General features: G+C 38.5%; 1 protein-coding gene across 1 annotated transcript in view; it reads left to right on the forward strand.

The window, feature by feature from the left end:
- Positions 1–9,887, forward strand: part of WDR12 (WD repeat domain 12) — a 32,412-nt gene extending 22,525 nt beyond the window's left edge. Inside the window, exons 8-13 of the mRNA XM_019523497.1 lie at positions 2,215–2,300; positions 2,493–2,633; positions 2,771–2,876; positions 4,066–4,198; positions 5,797–5,869; positions 6,805–9,887. Coding sequence (XP_019379042.1) covers positions 2,215–2,300; positions 2,493–2,633; positions 2,771–2,876; positions 4,066–4,198; positions 5,797–5,869; positions 6,805–6,882 — 617 coding nt within the window. The 3' untranslated portion in view covers positions 6,883–9,887. The remainder of the gene's footprint in view (positions 1–2,214; positions 2,301–2,492; positions 2,634–2,770; positions 2,877–4,065; positions 4,199–5,796; positions 5,870–6,804) is intronic.
- The last annotated feature ends 291 nt before the right edge of the window (positions 9,888–10,178 follow it).

The raw sequence follows: 10,178 nt of genomic DNA on the forward strand, positions 1-10,178 counted from the left end.
GTGGGGTACAGGGAGCTTTGGGGTGGCTATAGTCCCCCAAGCCCTCCTAGTGCTGCCCCTGCTTAGGCCACTCCACTCCGTGGCTTTTCCCTTGAGACCCTTGTGCTGACTATGTACCCCCTGTCTGTCCCGCAGCCTGGGGCTCCTGAGGGAAAGGCAGTAGAGCAGAGGGCCCCAAGCAGGGGTAGCACTGGGTGAGGGGGGGAGAGCTTGCGGGGGCTATAGCCACCCCAAAATTCCCTGTAGCCACCCCTCCGAGCTCCTCCATCCAGCCCTTGGCCCTGAGCCTACAGTGGCAGCCCACCCTCGCCCCAAGCACAAATCTGAGGGAGCACATGCCCTGCATGCCTCACCCACACTCCTTGGATGAGTTGTTTACACCTCTGTCCTATGCCCTGCCCTAGGGTTGCATTCACCGCCCTGGCTGGGCAGCGCCTGCCCCAGCCCCCACCCTGCTCTGTCCCTCATCGTGGGGGCCTCAGTCTGTATCCCCCCACATGCCCCTTTCCCGCCACAGACTTACCAGCTGGATGCTGCTCTCCAAGCTGCCCGCTGCATTCCTGTAAATCAGCTATCAGATCGGTATTGGCTGATATGGCTATCGGTATTGACCAAGAAAATCTTTATCGGCGGCTCCCCTCGTTTTAATAATTTATTTGCTGCTTTTCCTGCAATAGTGGACATTTGGTCACCTTAAACAGATTATGGCTTTTATCCATGTAAAGATGTCACAGTTTAGCCAAACAGCATGCTGTCTTAACACTCATCTGAGTACTAGTTGGATGGGCATACACACTACAGCAAAAGCTCTGTTATCTTGCATCCCCCAGGAATGGGGGATGCTGGTTAATCAGATATGCCAGTTAATCAAATATGCACCGTCTGGTGCACTCCCTGGCATCAGTGTGCCAAGGGACAGGGAATGGGGCTCCACACAGGCTGCTTTGCCTTGGGCCATGGGCCGAAGAAGTAGTGAAGTGAAGAAAAACTCAGCTCGTGGCGGTGAAACCAGAAGTGAGACTTCTGGTTTTGCTTTTGCCACGTCCCTCAGGTGCCAGTTAGTGGAGCTTTCCAGTTGATAAAGTGCCCAATAACACGGCTTTTGCTGTAGTTTCTCTGAGGTAGAAGGTTGGGGATTTACTGCACGCTAGCTGTTCCATAATAACTCTGTGCATACTTTTGCTTTTCATTGGGCATGTCTACACATGCCCCGACAATGCAGTTACTACTGTGCTGACATTGAGTACTTGCTTTAGGAAGTACTGTATAATAACACATAACAGCTGCTACTGCGCTGTCCCAGCAGCGCGCAGTTATTTTTAGCAACTACATCGCTGTAGCTGTGCACTGTAGCAAGGCAGCTTATCACTACAGCAACGTAACATCAGCATCATGGTTTGTGCCCACCAACGCTATGTTGCCATAGCACATCGCTATAGCAACATAGCATCACATGTAGATGTACCCATTGAGGACTAAGCTACTCAAGTTTAGCTTCTGTCTACCACAGTGGGAACATGCACACAGGTGCTTACCATAAAGCATCTGATGTTTTGTAAAGTCTAATCTGTTTTTTACCTCCTGATAATTTGTTCATGTGCGCATGTCCTTAGCTATCATGTGGCTGATAGCTGCCTACAGCTGTTTTCTTTTTTTATTTCTCCATTCATTCCCAAAATATTTTTGACACATTTTAGCATTTAATCAGCTTGTATAGTCTTGCAGTTATTACCTCTCCTTTCCTATTCTTTCATTTGCATCCTAAAGTGAGAGAGAATAATCTCAGTAAGCTGATCCTCTCTCAGAAATGTAAGATACTTATCCAGGTTCCCTACTCCAACTGACTGTCACCGTTTCCTTTCATAATACTGGTTTATATTTAGCCTGTATCTTTAAACGTGTGTCTGCTGTCCGTTTGTGTACTTTCAACTTTAAAGTAGTGAGCATGCAATATAGGATGGATGTACTGTGAGTTTTCCTATGAGGAAGGATAGCTTTATTAAGGAATTCATCTGGGACTTTGGAAAGGTCACAATCCATTTGTTTTAAGTGCACCATGTGTAAAGTAACAATACTAATCTAGGAGTATTGAGCATAAATACATTCAAGTTTGGAGGGCTAGTGGATTCTGTGGGCATGGGGACATATAACAGCTTAGATAAAAAAGTTGTCCAGCTTGATTTATTAAAGCTCTAGGATTTGTTTCTGTCATAGTACCTACAGATGAAGAAGATGAAATGGAAGAAGCAACAAACAGACCAAGAAAGAAGCAGAAAACTGAACAACTTGGACTTACAAGGGTACGGTTAAGTTAGAAGTTGCATGGACATTCAGTTCAAAAGCATGGCATTGGCAGTTTCTCTTTTTGCTAAATATAGCTGAAGAAAAGTTTCTGTTGAAATCTCTGCAACTGCATTTACATTAACATTAATGAAATAATGGGCTTTTCTCCTTTAACTAATCCAGGTTTTTTTCTCATCCTTAATTTATAGACTCCCATGGCAACCCTTTCTGGTCATACAGAAGCCATCTCCTCTGTGCTGTGGTCAGATGCTGAAGAAATTTGCAGTGGATCATGGGACCACACAATTAAGATATGGGATGTTGAAACAGGAGGTCTCAAATCAACTTTGGTGAGATACAGTATCCAATGCATGAAGCTGATAGGTTTTTTTGACAAATTCCTGTCTGCTGTAACTCAGATTAGATGAAGAACTTTTACAAGGATGAAGAGTTGGTCCTATTTCATAGTCAAATTTTTCTTATGCAGACAGGAAATAAAGTGTTTAACTCTATCTCCTACTCACCGCTATGTCAGCGTCTCGCATCTGGGAGCTCTGACAGACACATCAGACTGTGGGATCCCCGCAGTAAAGGTAAGCTGAAGGAACATTGACATCCTGCATTCACTAATTTGTCTCATTTAATTTGTTTCAAGAGATGCATATTTAAGTTTGATATTGCATGTAGTAGGGTTTTCTAAGCATGAATACCATTTAGCTAAACTATGACAGGAACAATGAAGGCTGGGGAAAGCTGTATGAATGAGGGTCTGCTACGTACCATAATCTATAGTCATGGGAGCATGCTTGTACTAAGTGGTGAGAAGCCATCATTCCTTCCCTGCTGACCAGAGTAGGAGCTTGTACTTGCTTGGTTTTTCAGATTATTTATGCTCTTTGTCTTTTGGTCCATGCTTTTTTCATTTCTTAGAAGTCACCTTGAAAAACTAATCTAATCTTTCTTTTATGTTATTTTCCCCCTGTTTAATCTTAAAAGTTATCTAAATAACAGCTGTGAAACCTAAAGTTACTATTTATAAAATAAATGCAACCGTCTTGCTGGCAGGTCTAAGTCTTCAGTAGGAGGGACCTTTTTTTTTTTTTTTTTTTTTAAAGAAGGAAGGGGGGGTCTCCCCCTTTCTTCTTTTTTTTTTTTTTTTTTTTTAAAGAAGGAAGGGGGGGTCTCCCCCTTTCTTCTTTTTTTTTTTTTTTTTTTTTAAAGAAGGAAGGGGGGGTCTCCCCCTTTCTTCTTTTTTTTTTTTTTTTTTTTTAGAAGTGCAAGCGTAGCTGATCCCATATCTATCCATTTTTAGATTTCTTACAGAGTCTCATAAGGTTGCCAGTCATTGCAATTTAGGATATAGACTGAGATTACCATATTCATTTCATAGACAGGAATTCTATTTAGTTTATACAAATATAAGCCAGATTTAAACATTATCTAGAGATAAAACTCTCTTTTCTCAGTCCTAATACTTTGAGTTGTTCATTACTTTTCAAAGAAATCCTTCAAAAGTGAAGGTAATCTCTGTATAATAATAACAACAACATGATGAGTTTTGGTTTCTTGTTCTCTCTATAGGAGCTTATATTGCTTTCATGTCTTTGTTTTAATATCTCTGGCTTTCTGAAAAATTTATGTGAAATGCTAGAAGCAAAAATAATTACCCCAAACCCATATACATTAATCTTTACTATCTTGCTGTATCTTGTAAGGATCATAAACTGACCTGTTGTAGAAATCTAAAGTCAGGGTTGACAGAATTTCTGTTTCTCTGTCCAGATGGCTCCTTGGTTCTCCTCTCGCTGACCTCTCACACTGGTTGGGTCATGTCTGTTAAGTGGTCCCCAACACATGAGCAACAGCTGATCTCAGGTTCTCTAGACAACGTTGTCAAGCTGTGGGACACAAGGAGGTAAAAAATGTTCTTGACACATTCACAGATGACACTTGCAGGTTCAAGTAGTTTAATATACATTGAAAATATACTGGGCCGCTAAGTGGAGATTCTCCTGGAGTTTATGAAATGCCTGAAGCAATGGGAGAACAGGTGTATAGCGGAGGGCAAGATGCACTTCTCTCTCGTGCATGCCAAATCTGTCTTGCCATTCTTATCAGGTATCTAATCTTCCAACACAGGATTTTTATGACAATAAAAATTGAATTAATGAGACTTGCAGGGAGGTTTCATGAACAAAATTGCTAATAGGGTTTGAGAATTAGGGAATCAATGTTGCTATTCCAACAAAAATTTTTAGGAATAGTACATGCTCTCTCTCTCACTTCAGGAAGAGCTTAACATTACATGCAGTTTGACTTGCTCTACGTTATAGACATTTCACGAGACTTGTCTGCAAGGAGAGGTTGCTTTGTATCTTGAGATGTGGAGAAGTGAGAGGTCTAAATTAAGCTTGAAAGGGGAAGTGTCAGAGGGAACCAAATAGCCTGTGTTTTGAGTTTATAATCAAGTCTTTTATTTTAAAAAAGCTGTGTACCTTATAATCTCATTTAACTAGTTACAGGCAGGTGAAAATATTTCTGCATTTCTGTGTAGGGATGGTGATCAAAACTCACAGTAATCTGCGTTGTGTTAGAGGTGGTGTCTCAGACTTCATAGACCTGCCTGTATGCGTCTGCTGTTCATGTTACCATACGTGTCTCCAAATAACAGTTCCCAGTAAAGACTTTTCAGATCTCAAATGGTGCTCTACTTCACTTGTATCTAACTGGGGTAGTTAGCCAGCATAGAACTATTGCCAGTTTTTCCACGGTGAGCTGAGCTTTCAACTTTTTAGGGTGATGCAGTAGCAACAGGACTTGTTCATCAAAAGAACAGATAACTTTCTTCTCCTGTTTCTCCCCAGTGAATATAATTCTCAAGTATTGCATAAAAGCCAGTTATTCAAAATCCTTGGTAAGAAAGGAACATGGGTTAAGTGTTTGTTCCTGGCTTTCTTTTTGAGAAGAAACAAGGCGATAATACCACTACTCAGAGCCTCTTGAGAACTGGCCCTCTTATTCCACAATTCCTCCAGGCTCCCAGAAGGCTGTTCAGAATTTCCTATGAGCCACTACTTTAGATAAGTGCTGAGAACCCAGAAAGCAGTTCAGCTTTATAATGGTGAAATACAAAGACAGAATACACATGGGACGAAACTGGAAACAAATTGTTTTGTACTGACTGCATCACTGGCATCTTATCCCTATGGTCTGTCAATTATTTAGTTTTCTTGTGCAGACACAATCTTCTAGAGATATGAGAGAGCATCTGGAACAGCTGACTTGTGAATTTAGTGGTTGAATAACCTGCACATGACTGACTTTTTACAACTAATTTCTGTGGAAAAACAATTATTGTTTAAATGTCTACTCTTTTAATAGCATCCTAGTAATTTTCTGTGAGAAAAACAACATATATATTATAAACTATTCTATATATGATACAGATTTATGAAAAGAATTAAGATGCTAAATTATCTTTTTATCTAAAATGCCAAATTATCTAATTATCAGTTGCAAGGCTCCTCTCTATGACTTGGCTGCTCATGAAGACAAGGTTTTGTGTGTGGATTGGACTGAAGCTGGGGTAAGAACTTAAGGAACAGGACTTTATTCCTTTTAAGAGTGCATGTGTTCTGGGTGAGAAATGTACTAATTATAAGGCTGATATTTAATTTTAAATTAGGCAGTTAAAATGTATTTTTGTAACTGAGAACATACACCTATGTGTGCTGGCCCATACTTTCCCCTCTCTTATGAGGGATGGAAGAGAATTGAGAGAGCCTTACTTGTATAATGATGGTCTAGGAATGGACAGTATGTGCTGCTATTACATAACCATTTTTCTGCTACATCACTACCATATGGTTCCCTTTCTCCCCTCCATGGAATAACGTGGGAGATCTGCCAAAACATTAGTAGGACAAAGCCAAGAAACGGTAGAAAAGCAGCAGCCGTTCACAACGATATGTCTGATGATGAAAACGTATTACCTTGAAGCACTGTTTGCTACTCTGGAGACCAGGGAGACTGCCAAGACTCATCCGTATATAGCACCCTTAACTAAGAGCTCTACCCCTTCTGTGGAACATTGTCAGGCATGTGAAGGTGGAAGAAAAGATCATCCTCTGGCCTGAACTTTATGGCAGGGTTCCTGTGTGCATTTCTATATAGCCAATACAGACAAAAGAAATTCTTTGCCACAGTTTCAATGGCCTCATCCATTGGAGAGTAAGTTGTGGCAAACCAATACAGATTTAGAAAATGTTCACATAAGCTACATCTTTCCTTAATTACTTTCAATAGGAGGGTAAGATGTAGACCATTATTTATGCTGTTGAGCCATTTAAATTGGAAAGGGAGAGGATTGTCACTTGTGTATACACAGCCATTGTTCATTACTCCTCACGTTCAATTTCAGAGGGAGGACATAACCTGTTAATATTATTTTTAAATAAAAAGCTCACATGTTGTTCAGATACCAAAACTCGATTTGCCACAACTTCTTTTTTCACACTACAGTTGCTGTTAAGTGGAGGAGCAGACAACAAGCTATATTCCTACAGATATTCAGCAGCAACCTCTGATGTTGGAGCATGAAAATGGATGACAGGAGAATTTTAAAGGGTATTTTGCAGAACTCTCAAGCTTTTGGAAGTCCCCAGATAACAATCTACAGAACGGCATCTGAAAGAAAGTAGCCTTCTAGAAGACTCTTCATCTATTTTGTATCTGACAGCAATCATTTCTATCTTTTGTATTTGTGGTATAGTAACCTATATGCATATTTATAATAGAAAAAGGGGAGCAAAACAACCTCACACTTAGCTTGTTTTAGTTTCAGATCAGTTATTTTTCTTGCTTTTTGGCAGGCTTACAAATTTGAATTAAGACTAGACTAAAGAGGACTATTTAAAGAAAGTGGAGTTAGTTAAAAGTAATGTTTTATTGAGACCTAGAGATGTACTGTTCACTGGACTAAATTATTTTGTATCTGTTCACCTGTTTGTCTTTAATAAATCTTTTATCTAAAAGTTGAGCATATTAGGGTCTGAACTCAAGTAGAAAGTGAGCTTCCACAACACCAGTTTGCTTCAGTAGTAATGGAGGTGCTCGCTGATTGCAATGCAAATGATGATAGTCTTAAAAGAACACTTCACTGTAGATTTTATTGAAAGATGGAATATTCCGTTTCCTAGAAATGCTAAACTACAGTGCACTAAGTACATATTTTTCAAGAAACATCACTGACTTTTATTGCAACACATGGTAAAGTTAGCCCATTTAAAATACTATATAGTACTATATCTGATGGAATATTTTACCGCTATAGAACTTGATGTGATATGTCTCAATAGTGGGGTGGGGCTCCACTCCAAAATGAAGATTTAAAGAATAGCTGACATAATGACTATAGAGGAATGGTTTAATCACATACATTTATTAAAACTATCTTTTTATAGCTAGAAAATTGGTAGGAATTTCTCAAAAATTAACTTTATACATTACCTTCGACTATAATATGGTAACGTCTGAGGACTAGTATTTATAAATACTCAGAACCCAACATGTTTAGCCATCACCAAAGAATCTCAGTAATAGGATACAAATTCAGCATAATTCTGCTGTAAAAAAGGGCAAGTTAAATGGTTACCCCTGTCCTTTACCATATTTTGAGACCAGCTAACTACAACCTATATGGGGGATATTTCTTTGCAATTTACATGCCGTAAGTATGTAGAGCTAGCGAGAGTTTGCATAACAACAACTTCATGTTAGAAGTTGGAGAACCACTCACTCATTTTCTGGGAAAAGAGAGTATAAAAATTATCACAAAGCTTTAATTTCTTACAAAATCAATTAAACGTCCATTTTCTATGCTGCTGGAATTATTTCCAGTACAAGGTCTAAGTGGACATCCTTGCACTGTTAGGGTGTTGGACAGAAGAACTCATTCTTATGTATTGTTGTATAAACCAACCTGTCACCTTTAAGTCCTTCCCAAGTATTTTTATATAACATAGTAAGCTTAAAATATTAAGTACTAGGTTTGGAGGTCGTTAATTGAAATGTGGCCTCTCCCCTGTAGTTGAGTGTAAAATTCTGAACAAACTTTAATCAGGTTGCAGGTCATGAACGAGGCTGATTATACCAACCTAACATGAGAGGAAACAGAAAGGATCCAGGGGGAGGATCTCTAAACTGTCAGCTGTGCAGTTGGGATGAACAATGGGAGCTCCTCTACTTTTTAACAATAGGGACATAGGTATAATTAGTAGTGTAGGTGTAACTCCCAGTTCTTTTCTTCAACTTATTTTCCATTTGCTTCATGATATCCATTTCACTCTGTTCTACAGCAGCAGCCGTACCCTATAGTTTGGTACAGCCAGCGATTATATTCTTCCTTACTTTCCCCTAAATTAGAAAATACTGTCATTTTACCTCTAATGATATCTGATATCTAAGTTTACTCTGAAAACTGGAACTAGCAAACATATGTAGTACTAATTCATGAGCTACTGAGTAGGTTTATTTTTATTTTGTATATCCCATACAGAAAGTGCTGTTCTTCTGTGAGATCCATGGAACTAATCAGAATTTAACATAAGTTGTTAACAGATTCCTTCCCACTCTGCTATAAAAATATATTATTTCACACTTGTAGATTAGAGATTTTCAGTCATCACATTTGTTCCAAATATGTTCTGGCAATAATCAGTGATCTTCAAATAATTTAAGCAAAAGACACTGATGATTAAAAGAAGGAGAATAAAGAGAGAATTTAGCTACAAAGTTTGTTTATTTTTAACAATTTAAAAATGTGTTAGCACCTCTGCGCCAAGACTTGTAATCCTTACTCAGCCCAAGATGACTAAGTTGTGTCTTGACTGAGTACAAATTAGACTTTTTAGGGGATAGAAGGAGAAAAAAAGAAGAATCAAGGATCCATTTATTTTCATTATTCAGGATCCTTCATGACATTACATCTGTGATGCCTAGTGTTCTAGCACTAGTAATTAGAAGGACTTTATTTTTTTTAAACTTTTTATTATAACTTGGAAGAGGCATTTGATGATATACTGAGAAGGATATTGTAACTGCTGTCAGATTCAATAAACTAATATATTCTAGCTGTGACCCATTAGAGGCAAATAATATTTGAAAAAAGATATTTTGTCACAAAATATTTAGTCACATCATTATATCTATTACTATGTTTTACTCAAAGCAGTTGCTAACAGCTGTGTTCCAACACCAGCTTATTAAAAAGTGGTTACATTACCAACTGATGTGTCTTTTGTGTTGCCACTCTGAGCGAACTCCAGTTTTACGTTCCGTTTATTTTTGTAACTGGCAAACAAGTACCATAACTACACAGTTTAAAAGACCAGCCTATCTGCTTAAGACATAGATGCACAAAAATAAGATTGAAAATTTTTTTACATTAACCTCTTCTTTTAAGGTTAAAAAAAAGAATATTTAGAAGGTTGCCAAGGCCTATGGTACTAAGAAATGTTAGTTTCATGGAAACTTGAAAAATCTAAAATTCTAAGTAAAATATGTTTTTAAAAGCTGGTTATCCCTTCTTAATACCAGAACCCATATATGGCATTTTGTCTGTTATTTCCAGTAGCAATTTTTGCCAAACTTGTCTTCTGTTTAGGAGGAAGATATCAGGCAGCCCTATATGCATGTTAAACTATGTCTCCAGGTGTGCTGTGAGCTTTGCTTTGGTAATTTCCATTGGCACCAAATGTCAACTCTAATGTTTAAAGAAAGAAAAACAATCCAATAGCTGTTGAGAATAGAGCTGTGGTATTAACGTCAAACTCTGCATTCCTCCAGCCTTAATTATTACATGTTTAAGGCACTAAGACAAAATCACGTGCCTGCTA

The sequence above is a fragment of the Gavialis gangeticus genome, unplaced genomic scaffold (genome assembly GCF_001723915.1).
Source record: "Gavialis gangeticus isolate Ggan-Ray unplaced genomic scaffold, GavGan_comp1, whole genome shotgun sequence".
NCBI lineage: Eukaryota > Metazoa > Chordata > Crocodylia > Gavialidae > Gavialis > Gavialis gangeticus.